At 29.8% G+C, this 19629-nt stretch overlaps 3 protein-coding genes across 3 annotated transcripts; 1 reads left to right on the top strand and 2 right to left on the bottom strand.

Moving 5' to 3' along the window:
* The first annotated feature begins 639 nt into the window (after window positions 1-639).
* On the top strand, window positions 640-1750 carry LOC101205081 (protein EPIDERMAL PATTERNING FACTOR 1). Its single transcript, XM_004136770.3, has 2 exons — window positions 640-921; window positions 1212-1750. Exons 1-2 carry the CDS (start codon window positions 828-830, stop codon window positions 1490-1492), a joined length of 375 nt encoding a protein of 124 aa, XP_004136818.1. The 5' UTR covers window positions 640-827; the 3' UTR covers window positions 1493-1750.
* A 6504-nt stretch (window positions 1751-8254) lies between these two features.
* On the bottom strand, window positions 8255-11447 carry LOC101214941. The gene is made up of 6 exons (XM_011660441.2): window positions 10561-11447; window positions 10283-10485; window positions 9980-10211; window positions 9573-9658; window positions 9372-9463; window positions 8255-8894 (listed from the first exon to the last, which is right to left on the bottom strand). The coding sequence occupies exons 1-6, from the start codon at window positions 10627-10629 to the stop codon at window positions 8647-8649; spliced, it is 930 nt and encodes a 309-aa protein (XP_011658743.1). The 5' UTR covers window positions 10630-11447; the 3' UTR covers window positions 8255-8646.
* A 4990-nt stretch (window positions 11448-16437) lies between these two features.
* Window positions 16438-17208, bottom strand: LOC101204833 (photosystem II repair protein PSB27-H1, chloroplastic). Its single transcript, XM_004136769.3, has one exon. The coding sequence runs from the start codon at window positions 17138-17140 to the stop codon at window positions 16631-16633; it is 510 nt and encodes a 169-aa protein (XP_004136817.1). The 5' UTR covers window positions 17141-17208; the 3' UTR covers window positions 16438-16630.
* Between the last annotated feature and the right edge of the window lie 2421 nt (window positions 17209-19629).

The following is a 19629-nucleotide window of genomic DNA, read 5'->3' as shown; positions in this document are numbered from 1 at the left end:
TTACAGTAACAGCTTTTGCGATGTACAAGTTACCAAAAATTTATTGGACTTTTGTAGTATTGTGTATATATTTAACAATTAGTTGAAATGTGCTTTTAGTAGCTGATTGACAGGAATCACCGATTACAAAATTAGTCTCACATTTTTGTGGGGGTAAAATTTGCCCATATTGATTACTTTTTTAAATGCCAAATATCATTCTTATAAGTAATGTGATCATTTGAAAATCACTGAGACATCGATATGATTGTATGGAAATCAAATTTATAATCATCAAATGAAGCTAAATCTGCTTTTATAAGAGAACTACTATTGAGTGCATCCATATTACCTTTGTATAGTCCGTCCAAAATGTCCACAAATGGTTAGTTTGACAAACTTTTTTCAAAAGATATATATTAATATCGAATGAAAATGCTGGAAACCTGATTACCTCATAATAACTATTGATATAAACTTAAACTGTGAGCCACATGGCAAAGATTTACCATTTTTGGGGCTTTGTTTTGCTCTTTTTCTTCTTTTGTATGAATTTAATGGGAGCATTAATGGCTCTTCACGTTTAAGGAGGCACTTTCTATTCTGATCTTTTGTTTCTTCTTCTTTTTTAATTTAGTTCTCATAGTTTTGCAAAGCTCGGATTCCCTGTGATCTCATCACTAAAAAAAAAAAACCTGTCTTTGGCCTGTGACTTGCTTCAATTCTCATAGTTTTTCAGAATCTTTCCCTTTATATATCCTCTTCATTTCCCCTCTTTCTTTACACATTTCCCTCTCTCTAAAAAAACTAATTACTTCTTAATTTCTTCAACTTCTACTCTCAATATCATGAAGCCTTTCACTTGCTTTTCTATTCTCTTCATTGCTTTCTTATTATTCTCAACACCCATCTCCTCTAGACGCATTTCTCAACAAAACTCACGTAATTCACGCTCTTTTACCCTTTCTTTTTCCTTTTTACTATCGGGAAAAAACCAAAAGCGTAAACAGTACGCAGAGAAATTTACATAGTTTACTAATTAATATGCATGCTAGCTAGCTACCACCACGGAGAAAAAGAGAGTAGTTTTATATACTGAGGTTATAATAGGATTAGTTAGTTTATATATGACACTCTTTTAAACTCTTTACGCCTAAAATCGTAATTAAGTAATTTTGTTATATGTAGATAAGTATATCTGAAACATTTTGTCATTTAATTTTTATGTGTAGGTCATGGCCATCACCGCAAGGGGGCGGCATCATCCTCTGGTAAAGCAGCAATGGTGGTGGTGAAAGAGAAGGCAGCGATGATGACGAGGATGGGGAGAAAAGGGACTGAGACTGTTGAAGTAGCAGGGTCGAGCTTGCCGGATTGTTCACATGCGTGTGGCTCATGCTCGCCTTGCAGATTAGTGATGATAAGCTTTGTGTGTGCTTCACTTCAAGAGGCTGAAACATGTCCAATGGCTTATAGATGCATGTGCAATAACAAGTCCTATCCTGTTCCTTAGTAATCCAAACCCCCCTTTTTTCTTAATTTCGTTGGAGCAACTTTACAGGGTTGGATGTATAAGGAAAAAAAAGGCTAAAGTTATAGTTTTATTTGATTGTATATCCAATGATTTAGAGACTACTAACTGCAGTGTGACCGTCACACATTGTATGTACAAATATATCGACCAACTGTAGTTTTTCTTAGTAATTTGCGAGTTGTAATCAAAGAGCATTTTAGTAACGTTTTGACAACTTACATATATTTGTTATATGTTCATGTTAGTGATGTATTGATTTTAATAATGTCCTCAACTCTGAAATATTGTTTCCAAAACTTGATGATATCAATGTGTGTATATATATATAGTCTTTGGATAAGGATTCATATATTTACATAGAAAATATGAAAACCATACCAAAAAAAAAGGGAAACTAGCACAAATTTCAAAAAAATCAAAATGAGAGAAGGTAAAGAGAAATGAAAATGGGGATGGATTACATCAGGGTTCCAACCACAATATTGCAAGGGAAGGAAAAGGATGACGAATACTAAGCGGAATGAAAATTAAAAAGATAAGTTACAATTATAACCATTAGATTCAAAATATTAGCGTATATAACAATATTTTCAAAAGATATTGATTGTTTATAATCGTAATTTTTTAAAATATTGTTATATTACATTTATCAATACACAACTAGTAATCAACCATTCAAGAAAGTTACAAAGCCAAGTCATTAAACCAAAACATAAAAAAAAAAAAAAAAAATACAACACAACCGACCAGCTTATATTGTAGAATTATTTAATCCTAAGCCTTGTAAAGTTACAAATGATTTAGGTATATTTTTCACACAAAGATATAGATACAGATAGAATCAAACTCTAAGTATTTTTGTAAAGAAAGACCCTTTGAGTTAGAAAATTAGGATATTGTTAGAAGCCTTGTTTTTATATAAATTGATATAAAAGGTAGTACTAACTATATACAAATAAAATAATAATCCAACTAATTTACTCCACATGAAAAAGGTTTTTCTAAAAAAATTAGATAAATATTGCAATTTGTAGAATCACTTTTGAATATTTGAAAGGCAAAAAGATTGTGAGAGAAAATGACTCCTAAACTAAGTTTGAGGTGCAATTAATAAAATCTAATTTTCTGTATATGTTATTTTGAGTAAAAATGGACGAGTTTATGCTCAAAATTATTAGGGATGGTTGAATATTTAACAATTAGATTCGACATAATTAAGTATAAAACAATATTTTAAAAGATTTACAAATATAATAAAATTTGTCAAATTCTATCGATGTTAGAAGTCTATTGTCGATAGATCATGTTGTAAATATTGGTCTATCACTAATAGACCATATGAGTCTATCAACCATAAATTTTGTTGTATTTGCAATTTCTTTAAAATGTTGTTATATCTTTAATTATTTTTCCTAAAATGGCTATCAATTACAATTATCCAAATTATTAATTTATTATTATTATTTAAAACAACAAGAGTAATCATAATAATAGTCATTTTAGGAATAATAATTAAAGATATATCAACATTTTAAAAAAATTGCAAATATAGCAAAACTATCGTGGATAGATTTGTATCGTTGATCGACTCGTATGGTCTATCAGTGATAGACCAATATTTACAACATGGTCTATCGGTGATAGACTTCTATCATTGATAAAATTTGACAAATTTTGTTATATTTACAATTTTTTAAAAATGTTATTATATAATTAATTATTTTGAATCTAATCGCTAAATTTGCAACCATCCAACAAAAAAAGACAATTACTTTCTTGGAAAATTGCAATGGATGACTATTTTAGCAATAATAATTAAAGCTATAGCAACATTTTAAAAAAATTGCAAATATAGCAAAACTATCACTGATAGACTTGTATCGCCGATAGACTTCATATGGTATATCAGTGATAGACCAATATTTGCAACATGGTCTATCTGTGATAGACTTATATCATTGATAAAATTTGACAAATTTTGCTATATTTTCAAATTTTTTAAAATTGTGCTATATACTTAATTAATATGAATTTAATTGCTAAATTTGCAACTATCCCTACTTTCTTCTAAAATTTGGACTGGGCTCCGACCCAAGCCCGGTTTTAAAGTATGTACAATGTTTTTGTTTTTAGTTTTTAGTTTTTAGTTTGTAAGTTTTTTTTTTTTGGATACTTAGGTGGAAGAGTGGGAGTGGTGTTTTGTAAATTATATGATAATTGAATTAGATGCTATAGTTACCTCTTTTCAAAACATAACCATAATTATCTAAATAAGAAAGAGGGCGTAAATAATAGTTGTTTAAATTTACATATTTATAATACTCAATAGTTATTAAATAATACCCAAATAATAGGATTTCATTTCAACTTATAATTACCTCAATACTAATTGTTTGAATTTTTCATAATAATTCAATCATTATTCTTTTTTTCACAAATATAAAAAAAAAAAATTATTTTAAAGTGTGTTTAGTTTATACACAACAAAATATCTTTATGGAAAAAATACAATAGGTGGATAAGTTTCTAAAATGTATACTAAAAATGTCAATACAATAATTTTCTTTTTGAGAAAAAAAAAACAATAAGGAACTTGTTTAAGGATAGTTCAGTTTAACAAAAGTACAATGATTTTAATATTTGAAATTAAAGTATGCAGACTAAAATTAAGTAAATTTATCAATCAAAACAATATATTAAGCTGTAAATAAACAAGGTATGACATTTTAGAATTTAATAATGTAGTCCTATATGCAATGAGGAGTACATCCAACCGTAAAATTCAACAATCATTGAAAACTATTAGGTGATTGTTAGGTTCATTTTATAGTAGTACACAGTTGAAAAAGTAACGTATTAAATAGAACACTTTAATTTTGACATTTAAAGTTTGAGGGAAAGAAAAAGCATAATAAATATAGTATATGAGAAATGGATGTTTCAAGAAAAATTGAAAAAGAGATGTTTGGTACACTTTTTTCTCTCCAAAAACGTATAACATCCCATTACAAAGCCAAACAACACAACCAAATAGGAGAAGTTAATTATCTGACCAAACCATGAAATTGAGACCCATGCATCTAATATAATGAACCTGAATCTTATGATATGCACTTCCATAGACTTAATATATATCTCTCCCTGTCACCAATATAATTAACCTAAGTTAGCAGTTGTTACAGATTCCGACTCTACTGTTAAAGGTACTAGCAACCTCACCATTACACCATGAAACTCTTCCACTATCACACAAACCCTAGCTACATACAACACATCAAAAGATGCTTGCATATAGCTCTCTCCCACTATTAATGAGCACACTCCTATGACTTTGAAGCACCCACTCAATACCTCTCTTATGTCTCTAACCAACATTTATATGATAGTGCCACCAACACTCCAAAGAATAGGCCCACATCACTCGCACCCCGTCTTCAACCACTTTTTTCTTTTTCTTTTTTTTAAGGTAACAAGAAGATAATTCGTTAAAAAGTTGGAGCACAAATACATTCATCAAAACTTTATAACAAATTAAGGACAAAATCCACATGTTGAGAAATCTCTAGTAATGATGTAGGAATTGGAAAGAAAAAAAAGTGAGACCCTCCGAACTAGCATGCACAAACTTCCATTAGACTTGCTCTAAGTGGAACAATACAATAACAACCGAATCTTCGATCTAAAGAGACAAAAATCATATCAATTATCATTATGTTAAACTTATTTTGGCAACTTTAATAAACTCGTATAACTATTAGCTTTTCTTTTAGATATTTGTTCATCAAATTTTAAGTTAAATTACACCAAATATATTTATGTGTATATGAAAAAATTTTCAAGTTGAACTTATATATATACTTTTAAGATTGTTACCTAATTTTTTATATTTACTTTCAAGTTTTTTTATCATTTTTTTTATATTACGAATCAACATGTAAAACCAAAAATGAATTGAATTTAAAATTTTGATATCACAAATCTAATTACCATTATTAGTGATAATATCATATTATAATGGCTACTTTGAATTATTATTTCAAATACATCATGATATTGTTTTAATTAAACACTTTCTTCTATACAATTATAATGTCTACTTTGAATTATTATTTTAAAAGAAAAAGGAAAAAATTAGTCACCATTTCGAAGAAGTTGATTATTGCTTTGCCAAATATAAAACACTAATCTTCTTCCAACCACTTAAACAAAATTTAATGCTCGTACTAATAATAGTAGAAAAGTATACAAACGTATATAATTTATGGGTTAGGGTTATTGGGTTGAGAGATATACTTTTCAATTTACATTCAATGTAGAAATTTAAAGATGTGAAATAAGTAAGTAATTAGGTTTTGGCTGCATGGGTCATAAGTCCTAGCTTGATGATGCCAAGGTGGAAACTATATATAGAGAGAAGAACTATATCCAAGACAAGTTGAGAAAATCATGCTATGTCCAATGCAATGAATAACAATAATTATTCTACATGAATTGGGGAATACCATGCACATCATAGAGAAATAATTGTGACCTCTACATGAATGGAAAATAAATGTCTCTAATCCTCTAGGGGTTCTTTGATAACTATTTTGATTTTCGGGTTTTAAAAATTAAACTTATTCTTTCTCCTATTATTACTTTTTTTTAAAAAAAAATGAAGTCTATTTTCACTTTGTTATCTTTAATTGAATTTTACTCTTTAAATTTTGATTTTCTTTTTTAATCAATAAAGAAAAGAAATAACAAACTAATAAAATTAGAGGTGAAGTAATGTATATATTAAGAGTTGAACAAGTATGATAATAAATAACATATTAAAAAAGAGAAAAAGAAATAAAAATAAAAAATAGGATTTGGTTGATGTTGACTATTGGAAAAACAAAGTTGTTTAAAAGTTGACCTTTATGTTTTTCACATAAAAGAGAAATTAATTTGGATGCTTGCCTATTACTTCTATATATTGTTGTTCAATAACTATTTATTAGGCATTATTAATTCTTAAAGTTTATTATTCTTTAAGCAAAATTAATTAGCTTAATTTGTAGCAAATGGCAAATTGCAGATGCAAATTGTATATAAAAATTAATGAAGTGAACTTAATTTAATTACTATATATCTCCACCATCTATATCCTATGGTGTGATAGGTTTTGGTATCACCACCATCACATTTACTTATTTTGAAGTGTAATTAAATGGAATAATAGTATTAAAAGCTATTTAAGATTTTGTATATATACCTTGCTTGGATATATTTAGTCTAGATATTGCCATCACCTAGGTAAGGATTAAATCAACCATTTACAATTATATTAATGATATATCTCATAGGATATAATATAAATTATTATTTTCATAATATAATATAATATAAGTTTAGGAAAGACTTAAAAGAGAATTGAAAGTTAATCCGGGTGCGTATTCCTTTACGATAGTTCAATTATAAGATCTTCATAGTTAAGTGTGTTTAGCTTGAAGCAATTGTATGTTGGGTGGCCTAGTGAAAATGTTCTTAGAATACATGTGAGTGAGGACAAACCATATTGATCATAAAGGACAAATTTTATTATGATAAGCCTTTAAAACAAGCAAAGATGATGGTGTTGGGCCTTTATAGTTGGTATCAAAGTCTAGGTTTTAGAACAAAAAAGAGTTGGTTGTGAATGTTAGGAAAAATCGTCATGGAGAGGTCCAAGAAGGGGTGATCAGGATGATAGAGATAGAGGACGAATCTAACGTACTGAACCAGATCAGTAGTTTATGTGCGGAAATTGTTTAATGTCCTCGAAAAATCAATAATTAAAGGTTGATGTGATGTTTAGTATTTAATTATCTCAAGTTATTAGTTTTGAGTTTCAAAACGCACTACTTGCTTAATTTAAGAAGTTTAAGTTTAAAGGATTAGACATCTTGGCGATGCGTTTTAAGTTCAAGTAAGGTATTAAATAAAAGTTCAACCGTTCTAATGCTTCGTAAGGAGCGTTCGAGCTACCCAAGTCGCATTCATGCTCAAAGCGCGAGGGAGAGGGACGCGTTTTCGGGTAAGGGTATGACAACATGACTGAACCAATATCACATCTGAATTAGAGGAATCTTAAGGACATAAAAGAACAATTGAGAAATTTTAAAAAAAATTGAAAGTTACTACCAATACAAAACAAAGTACATCTTTATTTTTTGTGGCTCAACTATAGGAACTTCAAAGTTTAGCAATTCTTTATTGAGTGACCTTCTAGGAATTTTCATAAGATGCACGTGAGTGAGGACAAAATATGTTGAAATGACATGTGTTAGCACCTATATGTTTCTAAGATCTAAGAGATTTTGGGTTCAAGTTCTCACCAATGTTTGTAGTTAAAAAGAACTTTTTTTAAAAGAAAAATATCACCCTATGTCTCAAACATGGCAGCACACACATACTTACCTTACCATTGCTTTTGTAACTTATAACAAAAATGCAACCATTGATCATATATTAAAGCAACAATTATCAACAAATTCAAAAATAGAATTTGAACCTATAATGAACATTTATTCATGGTAATGCATTTAAATGGTTGAAGAGAACTTTTTGAAACTCTCTTTTGTTATTGATATCTTAGTATGGTCAACATCAATCTCAAAACAATATTTATTCTCTTGGGAGAATTTAGTTCTCAATTAATAGGTTCTTTAGTCAAAATTAAACATGTGAAATATACGGTTTATATATATTCTTCAAACTATCAACAACCTTTCTATATAAACCAGAAACAAACCATCACTATATATGATTGTAACTTTGATACATTAAGATCAATAATATTTAAGAGTATGAAATTGATGTGATGAAATAATATGTCAAGCCTACTTTGATAGAGTAGACCATTTGAAGCCATTTTTCATGGCTACAAACCATTGCTTTTTTCCACAACAATTCCTATTAGTCTCTCTTTCTCTTTCTTTCTTTTTCTTTTTATGTTTGATGTACCTCAACCAAAGTTTCTTAAGCATTTTGATGGACCTCATGAAGAAGAAAGGAAGAAAAGGAAAAAAAAAAAAAAAAGGCTTCAACTTTTCAAAAAAAGAAAAATAAAACTAAAGGACTGTATGTATTGTGGGTGGACGATAATGATATGTGATTGATTCATTGAGTTACCCACGACGAAGGCCTGTGAAATAGTTGAAGTCATGGTGTTGGACCCTCAATTGCTTTAACCATGACTCTGCCACGCTCGACAGCGACACTAGCCTCTCCTGGTCTCGACCACCGTTGCCCGCCACCCACAGGTTCCCTTGCATCTTGTAAGTCGCCACCCCGAATGCTGTCACTGGTATCCCTTCCCGTACTTCTCTCCTTTGTCGCCTCTTCGTTCCTCCCCCATTCTCCTCCATATCCATATCTACCACACACACAGCTTCTCCATGTTAACATTATGAATAGATGATTAACTTCATCTTCAATAGGTTTTTAGCTTCCTGTTTTTGAAATTTATGTTGGTTTCTTTTCAATTTTTGCACGTCAAATTCTAGGTGAAGAAAAATCTTCTTAGAACTATATTTTTTTATGATTTCTTACCCATGTCAATGAGAGTGGATAACAAAACAATGAGCGACAAAGTTTTTTATTAGCTTGATTTTCTTAAAAAAACTGATTGTTTTCAAAAGTTGGATCTAAACATGAAAATTTTGGGAATAATTTATTGGTTATTTAGGATGGTACCAAACCAAAAAATCCTATCTAGCTCGTCATTTTTAATTTCTAAAGCTAATATGGATATCATGTGTTTGGCTACTTTTCATCAACTCAGGGTTTTGGAATTGGATCATAATTCAGTACAGTATCAAAAATAGAATTGGTTGAAAGAAGAAAAGAGTACCTTGAAATGAAGATGATAGAGTATGATAAGTGAGGAAACAAGTGGACAAGTCCTTGATAGTTCTTCCCATAGGAATATGATAAATTGGGTACCTAAAGAAATGGTCTCAAATCATCAAAAAAAAAAAAAAGAAATATTCATTCATTCTCTTTACAAAAAAGCAATACTCCACAAAGAAAGAAAACAGAGTTAGAACCATACCATGACACAGCCATCCAGCTGGCTGGCGACAGATCCACACTTCTAAGTGTCATCAAACCTGGGAATCTTCGAGCTAATCCATTGATCTAAAAAGGGACGAATAATAATTTCAAATCAAGAATCTCTAAATTTTAAAGTTCCATTCTTTTATAGTTCTTATGGACAAGACAAGAACAAGAACGAAAACAAATACATTATTAAAATTCCCCAAAACAGAGCTATACTATTCATCACACAAGCTAAAAAAAAAAAAAAAGAGAGAGAGAGAGAGAAAGATTGTCCAAGTTGCTTAGTTTAGTCCAATTCCAAAGTTTAAAAAAGATTCTGTTTTCTTCTGCTTTTTCTCTTTATTTATCGTTAAGTTTGTCTGATAAAAACAACAAGTTAAAGAATTTAGAGACTATTACCTTATCCAGTAAAGGTACTCTTCCATATGGAGTTGATTTCTCAAAGAACTGAAAATAAAGATAACCCAAGCGATCATTTAAATGCAAGAATGCTTCTTGTTCAGATCCTCCATCTTCAGAAGAAGTGCTTCCACTTCCTTCCCATCTCCATAATTTATCACTATCACTCTCTTCACTACAACAATCACTGTAAGAATCCCTTGTATCTCCATCACCAGACTCTGTTTCTTCCCTGAAAAACAGAGCAATTCTTTAAAATCATGAATTTTTCGGTTTAGATTTAGAGAGAAATAGAGAAACTACCTAAAACCAGTGAAAATTTGGATAGCGGAGAGATAAGGGACATAATATTGAGTTAATGTTTCTCCATTGTTTAAAGTGATTGGAACTTTGGCTCCATAAGCACTCCATTCATCGAAGCATTTCCAGAGATCACTTAGAGTGAAATATTCCACTTTTTCTCTCTCCCATGGATGCCATAAACGATTGAGATTCCTAATTTCAGTCTGAAATTTTTTGAAATTCAATCAAAACCCATTACAAACAAAGAAAAAGAGATCAAAAAAATAAAAAATTCTTACCTTCGGGAGGAATTGGGATTGAACCACTGGTGTTGTGCAATGGAGAAAACAATCCAAATTGGACTCCATTTTTTCTTACCTCTTTTGAAGGTTGTGAAAGATCCAAAAAACAGAGAAGAAAGCTAATGAAATAAAAAATGGGAGAGAGAGAAAGAGAGATTGTCTCTTACAATAAGAAAAGGGAGGGAGGAAAAAATGCTAAATGGCAGAGAGTATCTAAAAAAGAAAAGAAGAAAAAAAAAAGAAGAAAATGAAATCTTCTTCTTCTTTCTGGTTCTTTTTTGCTTGTTCCTTTATTCAATTAGATTCCTCGCTGGAAATCCCAAAACCCACAAATTATTTAACCAATTAAAAACAGAATCCAAATTTGTTTCCACAATCCTACAAAATCTCAGCAAACCCAGAATGAAAATTTGCCAAATAAGAGAAACCACCCAAATACAGAAAGGATTTCAATGGAGAAACGAAGGCTAAAACTAAAAGGGGAAGGAAATGAGGAAGAAGAATACGCCACGAAACCATGAATGGATTATTTTACTTTATTTTTTCAACAGAAACCCATAATTTCTGGACTAATGATTAGTTGTTTCTGGTAAAGAAAATGACGAAATGAAGGCAGTAAATTTAACAGAAACAAAGGAACAGCAAAGCCAGAGTATGGTGTGAAACAGAAAAACAGGGGAAGAGAAACTGCAAAAACAGAACAGAACCTTTATTTCTCTCTATTTTTGTTCCAGAAGAGGAAATCATGAAGTGACGAAGATGAAGAACACGAAGAATTAAAACGGGTTTAAAACAAGATTGAATTTCTCTTTTGCTTCAATTTATTTATGCTTTGAATTCTACTCCGATGAAGAGGGGGAAATGTCTCTGTCTTCTGTTTCTCTGAAGAAAATGATGCGCATTATAAATTCGTTCATGACGTCTCTTTCATTTATTGACTTCTTTCTTTTTATTATTACCTACAAAAATTACACTTAATAAAGATCAATATTTACAAAATATACTAAATTTTAATTATACATTCAATAGACATTTTTTTAAAACAAATTAAAAGTTTATGATAGATTTTGAATGTTTTTATTTATAATCATATCTTTGTTGAAATAATTTCTCTTTTTTTCTTTATAAATTTGTTCGCCTATATTTTGTTGAAAATAAAAAATAATTCGTCATTTCCTAAATAAATATTAATAGAAATATATCAACCTTTCTCAAAAATTGAAACGTAATATTCTTTCTAAATAATCTCAATAACATCAAAAATCAAAATCTCTGGAGGGGAATCAATTATCAGCCAATGCTTAATAGTTTAATATTATTATAGTATACTTTTCGTTTATTTATTTTATTTATTCAATCACAAGTGGAATGACTTTTAAAGTTTTTATATTGATTAAACTTTTTATATCGATATATGTTTTAGTGAGTTGAGTTATATTTAAATTTAAGTTAGTCTATTCAAATTTAATTTTTTTTTATTTTATCTATAAAAATCAAATAATTAATCATGATAATGACCGTCTATCAAAGTAATTAATGTAAAACAAATATTTAATAGTAATTGACTAATATGATCTTCCCCAATTTCTGATCGCCTAGAGAAACAAAAAATCCGTGCGTAAAAGAAAGCAAAATAGAAAGAAAATTCAAAATATGTGTGTGATTATATATATTTACCACAAGTCAAATGGAAGTAATATTATGTTATCCTTTCTCACCCACCTCTGAATTAATAAATAATAATATAAGTTATCAATTTTATATATTAATGTACGTGGCGGATAGGTTGAGTGTAAAAGATAGATTATAATATATTATCATATTAGAGAGTATGAATTCAAAATGAAGCATCATATCATACAATAGACATCCATAGTGCTAAGTCGTAATTAATCGATAGAGTGCTTATGTAACATCAAAATAATGGAAACAAATCTTCAGATGGGGTCTATGATTAAATCTACCAAAGACTATAGGAAATATATATTCATAAATAATAATAATAGATCTCCTAATATTAAATGGTTGTGGTAATGGAGTCTTATTTATTTGCCTTTCGGGTCCCTAAAGTTCTCTCACAATTTAGTGTCTCATGAAGAATTTGTATGAGAAACCCATACTGATGAATGCCAAGTGTGTTGTGCCCTTTAATTTTCACTTCCCCCTCTACACATTAAAGCCATATTGTTTGTTCAAGGAGTAGTTGGGGGATATGGGATATCATAAAGTAGGATGATGAATATTTTAATTTATTGAATACTTTCTTCTTTTTTGTTTCTCCTTTTTTGTTTGTTTATTTATTTTTCATCCATATTTTGAGAATCAGTCAAACCAGTTCTCTCTCTCCCCTTTTGGATGTTTGATCATGATGGAGAATCAACCTTCTCATCTTAGGGTTTAGGGTTACGTAAGCTATGTTCAAAGAACAAATTGAAAAGAAATTCTTTCAATCACAAACTTCATTCTAAGTAAAAAAGATTTTGATGAAGCCAAATAATATATGGAAATGATCTTTACTATCTCTAATCCAAATCTAACCAAAGTGGGTTGATTTAAGTTAATTAGTATATCAAACTTGTTGATTTATTCAAATTTTAAGATGGATTGACTTCTGTTAATAATATTTTAATAGAAAAGGAAAAGGAAATAAATAAATTAAATTTTAGTAACTTTATCTTGTTTTAGCCATTGGCTTCATATAATATATATATATTTATATATATGGTGTTATCTTTATTATATTGCAAATTGACAAAAATCTCTTGACATTTTTCTATTACCATCTTTGAAAATTGTTCTTCATGAAAGATTTGATGAAAATGACAATAAATAAATATATATTAAAAGGTCACATTATTATATAAATAATATATTCAAAAACCATAGTAAGGAAAAAAACATAAGATGTGCTAAAAAAACAAAAAAAAGGAATTAGAATTTCTTTTTCTTCCTACATTATGCACACAATATCTGAAAAATAATAATAATAAATATATATATACATACATCAATATTTAATATATCCGTAAATTAGAAAGTTTTACCGTAACTATAAAGATTAGTTGATATATATCTTCGATATCTATCTTACTTTTATAAATATTTTCATTTACAAGAATAAAAGTTTATATCTTATAAAATTGAAATTTTGATATTATTTCAATAACGGAATGAAATTGAATATAAAACGTTGACTTTAAAGCTTATAAAATGTTTGTAGGGTTTGATAAAACCCTCCCAATAATAATGATTTTGAAAATTGGAAGACAAGTTGTAGTAAAATAGAAAAGAAGTTTTTATTTAGAAGTGAATATTGGAAAGGGTGAGTGAAACACTAATATATATATTTGGTTATCCTTTTGGGAATGTTGGAAATTAGTGTATATGAGAGATGCGTCGGTCCATTTTAAGATGGGAAGCAAAGTTGTTAATAAAAGCATTTCGGACTTTTGAAGTCCTCAGAGTATGATAAAAAGGAAAGCTCATAACTCACATCTTATCAATAATATTTTTGAGAGAGAGACCAACAAAAGTCAAACTTATTAGGAAACAAAAAAGTGCCTAATCAATTATCAAATGAATATGCAACTAATAACCATATTTGATACACACATCTTAAGCAAGTGGTTCAACTTCAAAATTCATTATTATTCAAATTTCAAATTTTATACTTTTACTTTTCATTTGAATATATAAATAATAAGATTCATTTATGGTGAAGATATGTATAACACTTGTGTATAAATGGAGAGATCACTTAGCAAAAGTTTTTACAAGTTTGAGGCATTTCCAATATTCAATTGAAACATATTGGATAGTATCATATCGTAATACTCAAGTTTAGAAGAAGTTGATAAAGAAAAAGTTAAAAATTACTATTTATTCCAACTAAGTGCTAGACTTCGGTAAAATATTAGAGTTTCGTTGTCTCCGACGAAAAAGTTCAAAAAAGTCATGAGTTCTAAGTACTATAAAAGCAAGTTTGTACTTTTGATTCCAATTGTCTCGTTTAGAAATACTTTGGGTGTGTGCGTTTGAGGCAAGGTTCATTCAAAACTATAACAACCACATCTTGCTACAGTAAATACGTCTCAATTTACTTTTAGTCTTGGAAGATAGTCATATATTTCGACGTAGTCTTTTACAACTGTTGGAAGTTAGAATTATTCTCGACATCTATTTTATGTCGTCGGGAGAAAGGTACCACATTGCCCTATCATCCAGTAGCTATAATATAGAATTGGGAGATGGTTCTAACTCCCAATAAATATAAGACGGCATCCAGAAAAAACCCATCTCCCAACCAAACAACTCCCAACAAATCTTTCTAATGTTGATGGATACGATTTTGCTAGTAGTAACGAGTCTAGAGAAAAGTTTAGATAAATCTCTATCGATTATTTGTAATTTCTTTATTTTGTAAGTTTGTTTTGGTTCGTACATTTCACAAGCTTAATCCAACTAGCATTGATAGAGTTATAATTACAAAAGCGAAAGAAGCATCATAAATAAGAGATCCAAAGTTACAAGGTTAATGAAACTAGTTAATAGAATATAAAACGTACATGAGTTATGGCACATCTTTTTCTTTTAGCTCAACCGTGTTAAGGCGGTATATTTAAACATGAAATCTTTTGGATCAAAGATACAATGACTTAAAGTTAATTAACTAGTTGAATTAGGCATAATTTAACTTTTAATTAAATAATGAAAACATAGAGAGATTTGAAATTCTACCTTCTTTATCAATATAATATATAAAGGCAATAACTAGATTATACTATTTAATTTACAACATAGCAACATTTCAAAGCTATAAACTTTAATAAATAGACCGCTACAAACTTTAATAAATAAAAATAAAGAGATAAAAACTATGGAACGAGAGAAAGAATTGCTAGAATCAACTTCGTACCAGAAAGACGTTCCTAATTCAATTGTAATTGACACGATCTTCTTTCCAAAAAAAATTGTTTAGGGCAAAATCAAATGGGCCTTGCTGAAGCCCACAACAAACATTGGGCTTTATGATAGCATCGCCATGAATAATAAAATTTCTTTCTTTTTTTTTTTCTTATTCATATTTGACAATTTTTTTATTTTGAAAATTAAAATTAAAGTGTTGATTTACTATTATTATTTGTTTATATAGAATGATAGTGTGGTTGAAAATTGGTTGATTATGATATGAGAAAAAGCGAACATCCAATTTCAAACAGACTATGGACGTTTAGAAAGTGACATAATCATAATCAAATTCTCTCCCCCCCCAAATTATGGACTTATTTGGTTTATAGCTTTTCTCATTTCTTTATTTCCCCTTTGGGTATTTGAAAACATTCTAAGTCCCTAAATATTGAATAATTCAAATCCAATTTGATACCTACAAAAATTCTATTTTCTCATGACTTTTCTAATATGGTTGACATTTTTCATAAGACTATATATTTGGGCAGAACAGAATCTTCAAAACTACTCTCTTGTTTTGTTTAATAATGATTATAAATGATTAAATTTATTTTAGTTAAAGCATGTTTGAGTTAATTTTTTTTAGTAAAAAATGATTAAATTTACAAATGATTACTAAAAGTCTAATAAATGTTTTGATTTTATATTTTAAATGTGAATTTCAAGAAATTGTGGTATTCATGAGACCCAATAATCTAAAATGCATATGAAAGTGATTTTAAATACATACCAAATAAAAGCCAAAATAGCTCTATCATTTTCCTTAAAAATATATAATTTTAATTTCAAAACATCAACTAAACTAACTAAACTAAGCCTAGAAAATATATAGATGTATTTTCTAACGTTATGAACTAAAACATGTAACATTATTATCTCATGCATAATTTACTAAATCCATCCAACTAATCAAGATATAAAGTCCGGTCTCTATTAATCTTAGATAAATTTAGAATATTTTCCTCTTGTAAATTCACAAATTGTGAATCCCCAAATTCTATACTTACATAACCCATAAACGTTAAACTCCAATACTTGGGAAGAAAAAATTAAATAAAAATACAAAGAGCAAAAGAATGAAAAAGCCTCACATAAATTTTCATCTCCCTCTTAATAGAGCTTTCTCCGCAGTGTCCATCTCTTCCAAAATCCTTGCCTTCCTCTTTGCCGGTATCGGCGCAGTCGGTCCGAAGCTAATATAATGCCCCGACACAGCGTTCAATGCCGAATACATATCCCTAAACGAAGCTCTTCCCAATAGAGCTTTCTCCTTCCTATACTTAGCCACCCAAAAATTCGAACTTTCTCGAAGATCCGCCACCGCTGCTGCCACATTCGGGTCATTTCTGTCCATTGTGATCGTCGTTCTCACCTTACCAATCACCTCATTGGTATCCTTCACGTACTCGTCGTCCGAAGCCGCCAGTGCCGGAGATTGAGGGAACAGAACGAACGACGGCGCTAGAACAGAGGCGGTCAAAGAAAGGAACTCGCGGCGGCGGACGGTGGGGGTTGTTACGGCAGCGGAAATGGTGGATTTGGGTTTGAGAGGTATGAAAGGGCTCTGAGATTTGGAAGTACAAGGGGTTATGAGTGTTGGGGAGGCCATGATTTTGGGGAAATTGGAGTTTTGGAAGAGGAGAAGGGGAAATGAAATGTGAAGATGGATTGTTTAGTTAGAAAAAAATTTGGAGGAATTGGGTGATTGCCACGTGTGCTTATCGTCTTATCTTATTTGTTGGACTTATGGATGAGGGATGGACCAATGAGATATAAGGTTTAGATCTTCACTTTCTTGTTCATTTGGGAGAATAATGGACTCAAAAACTATATAAGTTAAGAAGCCCATATTCATTAGGCCCAATGCTAAGCCCATTTATGATCAACCCTATGTAGAAAAACTATATTGTTTTTTTAGAATAAAAGTTCGTATTAACATATTAGTACACATAATCAAACGTGTATCATTGAGTTGTTGAAGTCAAAATAAGATCATAATCAAACCTGTATCATTAATTTGTTAAAGAGTCAAAAACAAAATTAATTACTAAAGTAATCTTTTTAAATTCAAGAATTCCATAGACAACCAACCCTTTCTTTATTTAAAATTTAAAACAAATTATTGACATTCAAGTAGGTCTTAAAGAGCCATTACTTCAAAACCACAAATCTTTCTCATACCAATAATTGATATGATACTCTCTATTTGGGACACCAATCCCTTACACTATGTAAAGGGTATTGACCAAAAACTCCTTTGTTTTACAAAAGGGTTTTTGTGAAAAGACTTAAGATTCTTTTGGTTGGGCCCATCCCTTGGACTTCAAAACTAACACTGCCCAATCTAATTCATTTACAATAGAATAGGTTGGGATGGGCTTCCTCTTTATTCCTATTTTGTTCACCAATATGTAGTTGACCTATTTACTTCACAAAACTACCTAATTTATCCCATTGACTCATCATCTCACTCACCTATTCAACCAATAATTAATCAAAATTATCTACTTATAAACTTATACTTAATCATAATCAAACAATATTTTTTAAAAAAAGAATAAAGTTTTGTTGTCCATATAGATGATATCATACATTTGAACCCATGCTTCCTTGTAAAGAGAATCTAAGTGCAAAACATTTTATTCACAATCCTTCAATCATGTTATTTTGCATAAAAGTGTCAGACAACCCAACATGTAATTGCTCCAACTTTTTGACTAACAAATAGAAATAAATAATAATAATAAAAAGACAAAAGCACTTATCCTCTCTTTTCTTTCTTTTACTATTAGTGAAAATAACTTTAATTTTCACATCATTTTATCCACATGGGACCAATTCAAGGACTTATCTTCCCTCAAAAACAAGATTTAAATAACCAACGCAAAGAAAAAAAAAAAAGAGAGAGAGAATTTGTTAGTTTCACGTGAGAGATGCATACTTCCACGCAAACGTTGTAGAAGTTATTTGGTCCACGTACTTTATAGGTTGGTCTTAAATAACTCAATTTCAAAAATGTTTACTATTAACGTTTACTCATTTATTGAGGAACTCGGTCTTCCATTATTTCTCTCTTTTTTTTCTTTTACATATTTATCAAGAATCTTACAACTTTGCGCAAGATATAGACTTCTTAACTTCAACCTATTAATTTCAAACTTCATAACTCAACTCAGTGCTCTTGAATACTTCTCGGGACAAGCAAAAAAGTTAAAGAGTGTTGGATTTGGCTGAGTCCAAATTTCACGTCTTATTAACTTCTTAGATTGTGAGATGTACAACTAAACAAACTCTAATTTCTCGGCCTCAAATGCTTGAGTAATAACCCCACCAAATAATTGAAAGTGTTTAGGTAGTAAGAGCTTCTGTTGATTGATGTGTAGACATCTCACAACTACTGTTATTCTTAACAAATTTGATAAAAAGATAAAAGGGATGACCTTGCAAAAGGGCAAGGGAACAAGAAGAAGAACATGCATTGACATGGCTTCTCCATCTCCAAATTGACTTTCTCAGACTTAGAAAATGAATGAAAATACTGACCACACAAATCAATGACGGTCTTTTCGACGTGCAGCAGCAAACAGCAGATGGGGTTGTTTTTTTATTGTATCTCATAAATCATGAAAAGCAAAAGCAAACCATAAGGGGCAAAAAGAAAAGTAGGTTCAATATCTTTTTGAGTGAGGCAACTTTGTACTTGATCAAAACGTATTTCATAAGTTTTCTCTCCTTTTCTCATCTTTCTTTTCCCCCACATTAGTTTTCCTAAAAAAATCTCAACATTCTAAACTCTGTTTATTATGCTATTTAGCTCAAGAATGTTGTGCTAAAATCCTTAAACTCCCCATTTCAAGTTTGTTTGTGACTGTTGCTTTTAGATTTTGAAAAACAAAAACAAGACGGAAAAACTAAAGTTGTTATAGCATGAGTAGATTTGTTCTCAAAGAAACAATGTTTACAAAGTTCCTAACAAATTAATATATCTTCTATAAATGTCTCAATTTCGGCCAACGAATACTCTTTTTTACCGTGAAAGATTTAACATCTATCGAATTAGAATCTACTTCTCTACTTTTAAAAATGAGTTGGTCCTAG

Source organism: Cucumis sativus, chromosome 7 (genome assembly GCF_000004075.3).
Source record: "Cucumis sativus cultivar 9930 chromosome 7, Cucumber_9930_V3, whole genome shotgun sequence".
NCBI lineage: Eukaryota > Viridiplantae > Streptophyta > Magnoliopsida > Cucurbitales > Cucurbitaceae > Cucumis > Cucumis sativus.
Note: the sequence above shows the minus strand (reverse complement) of the source record. Positions and strands in the feature narration are given on the sequence as shown.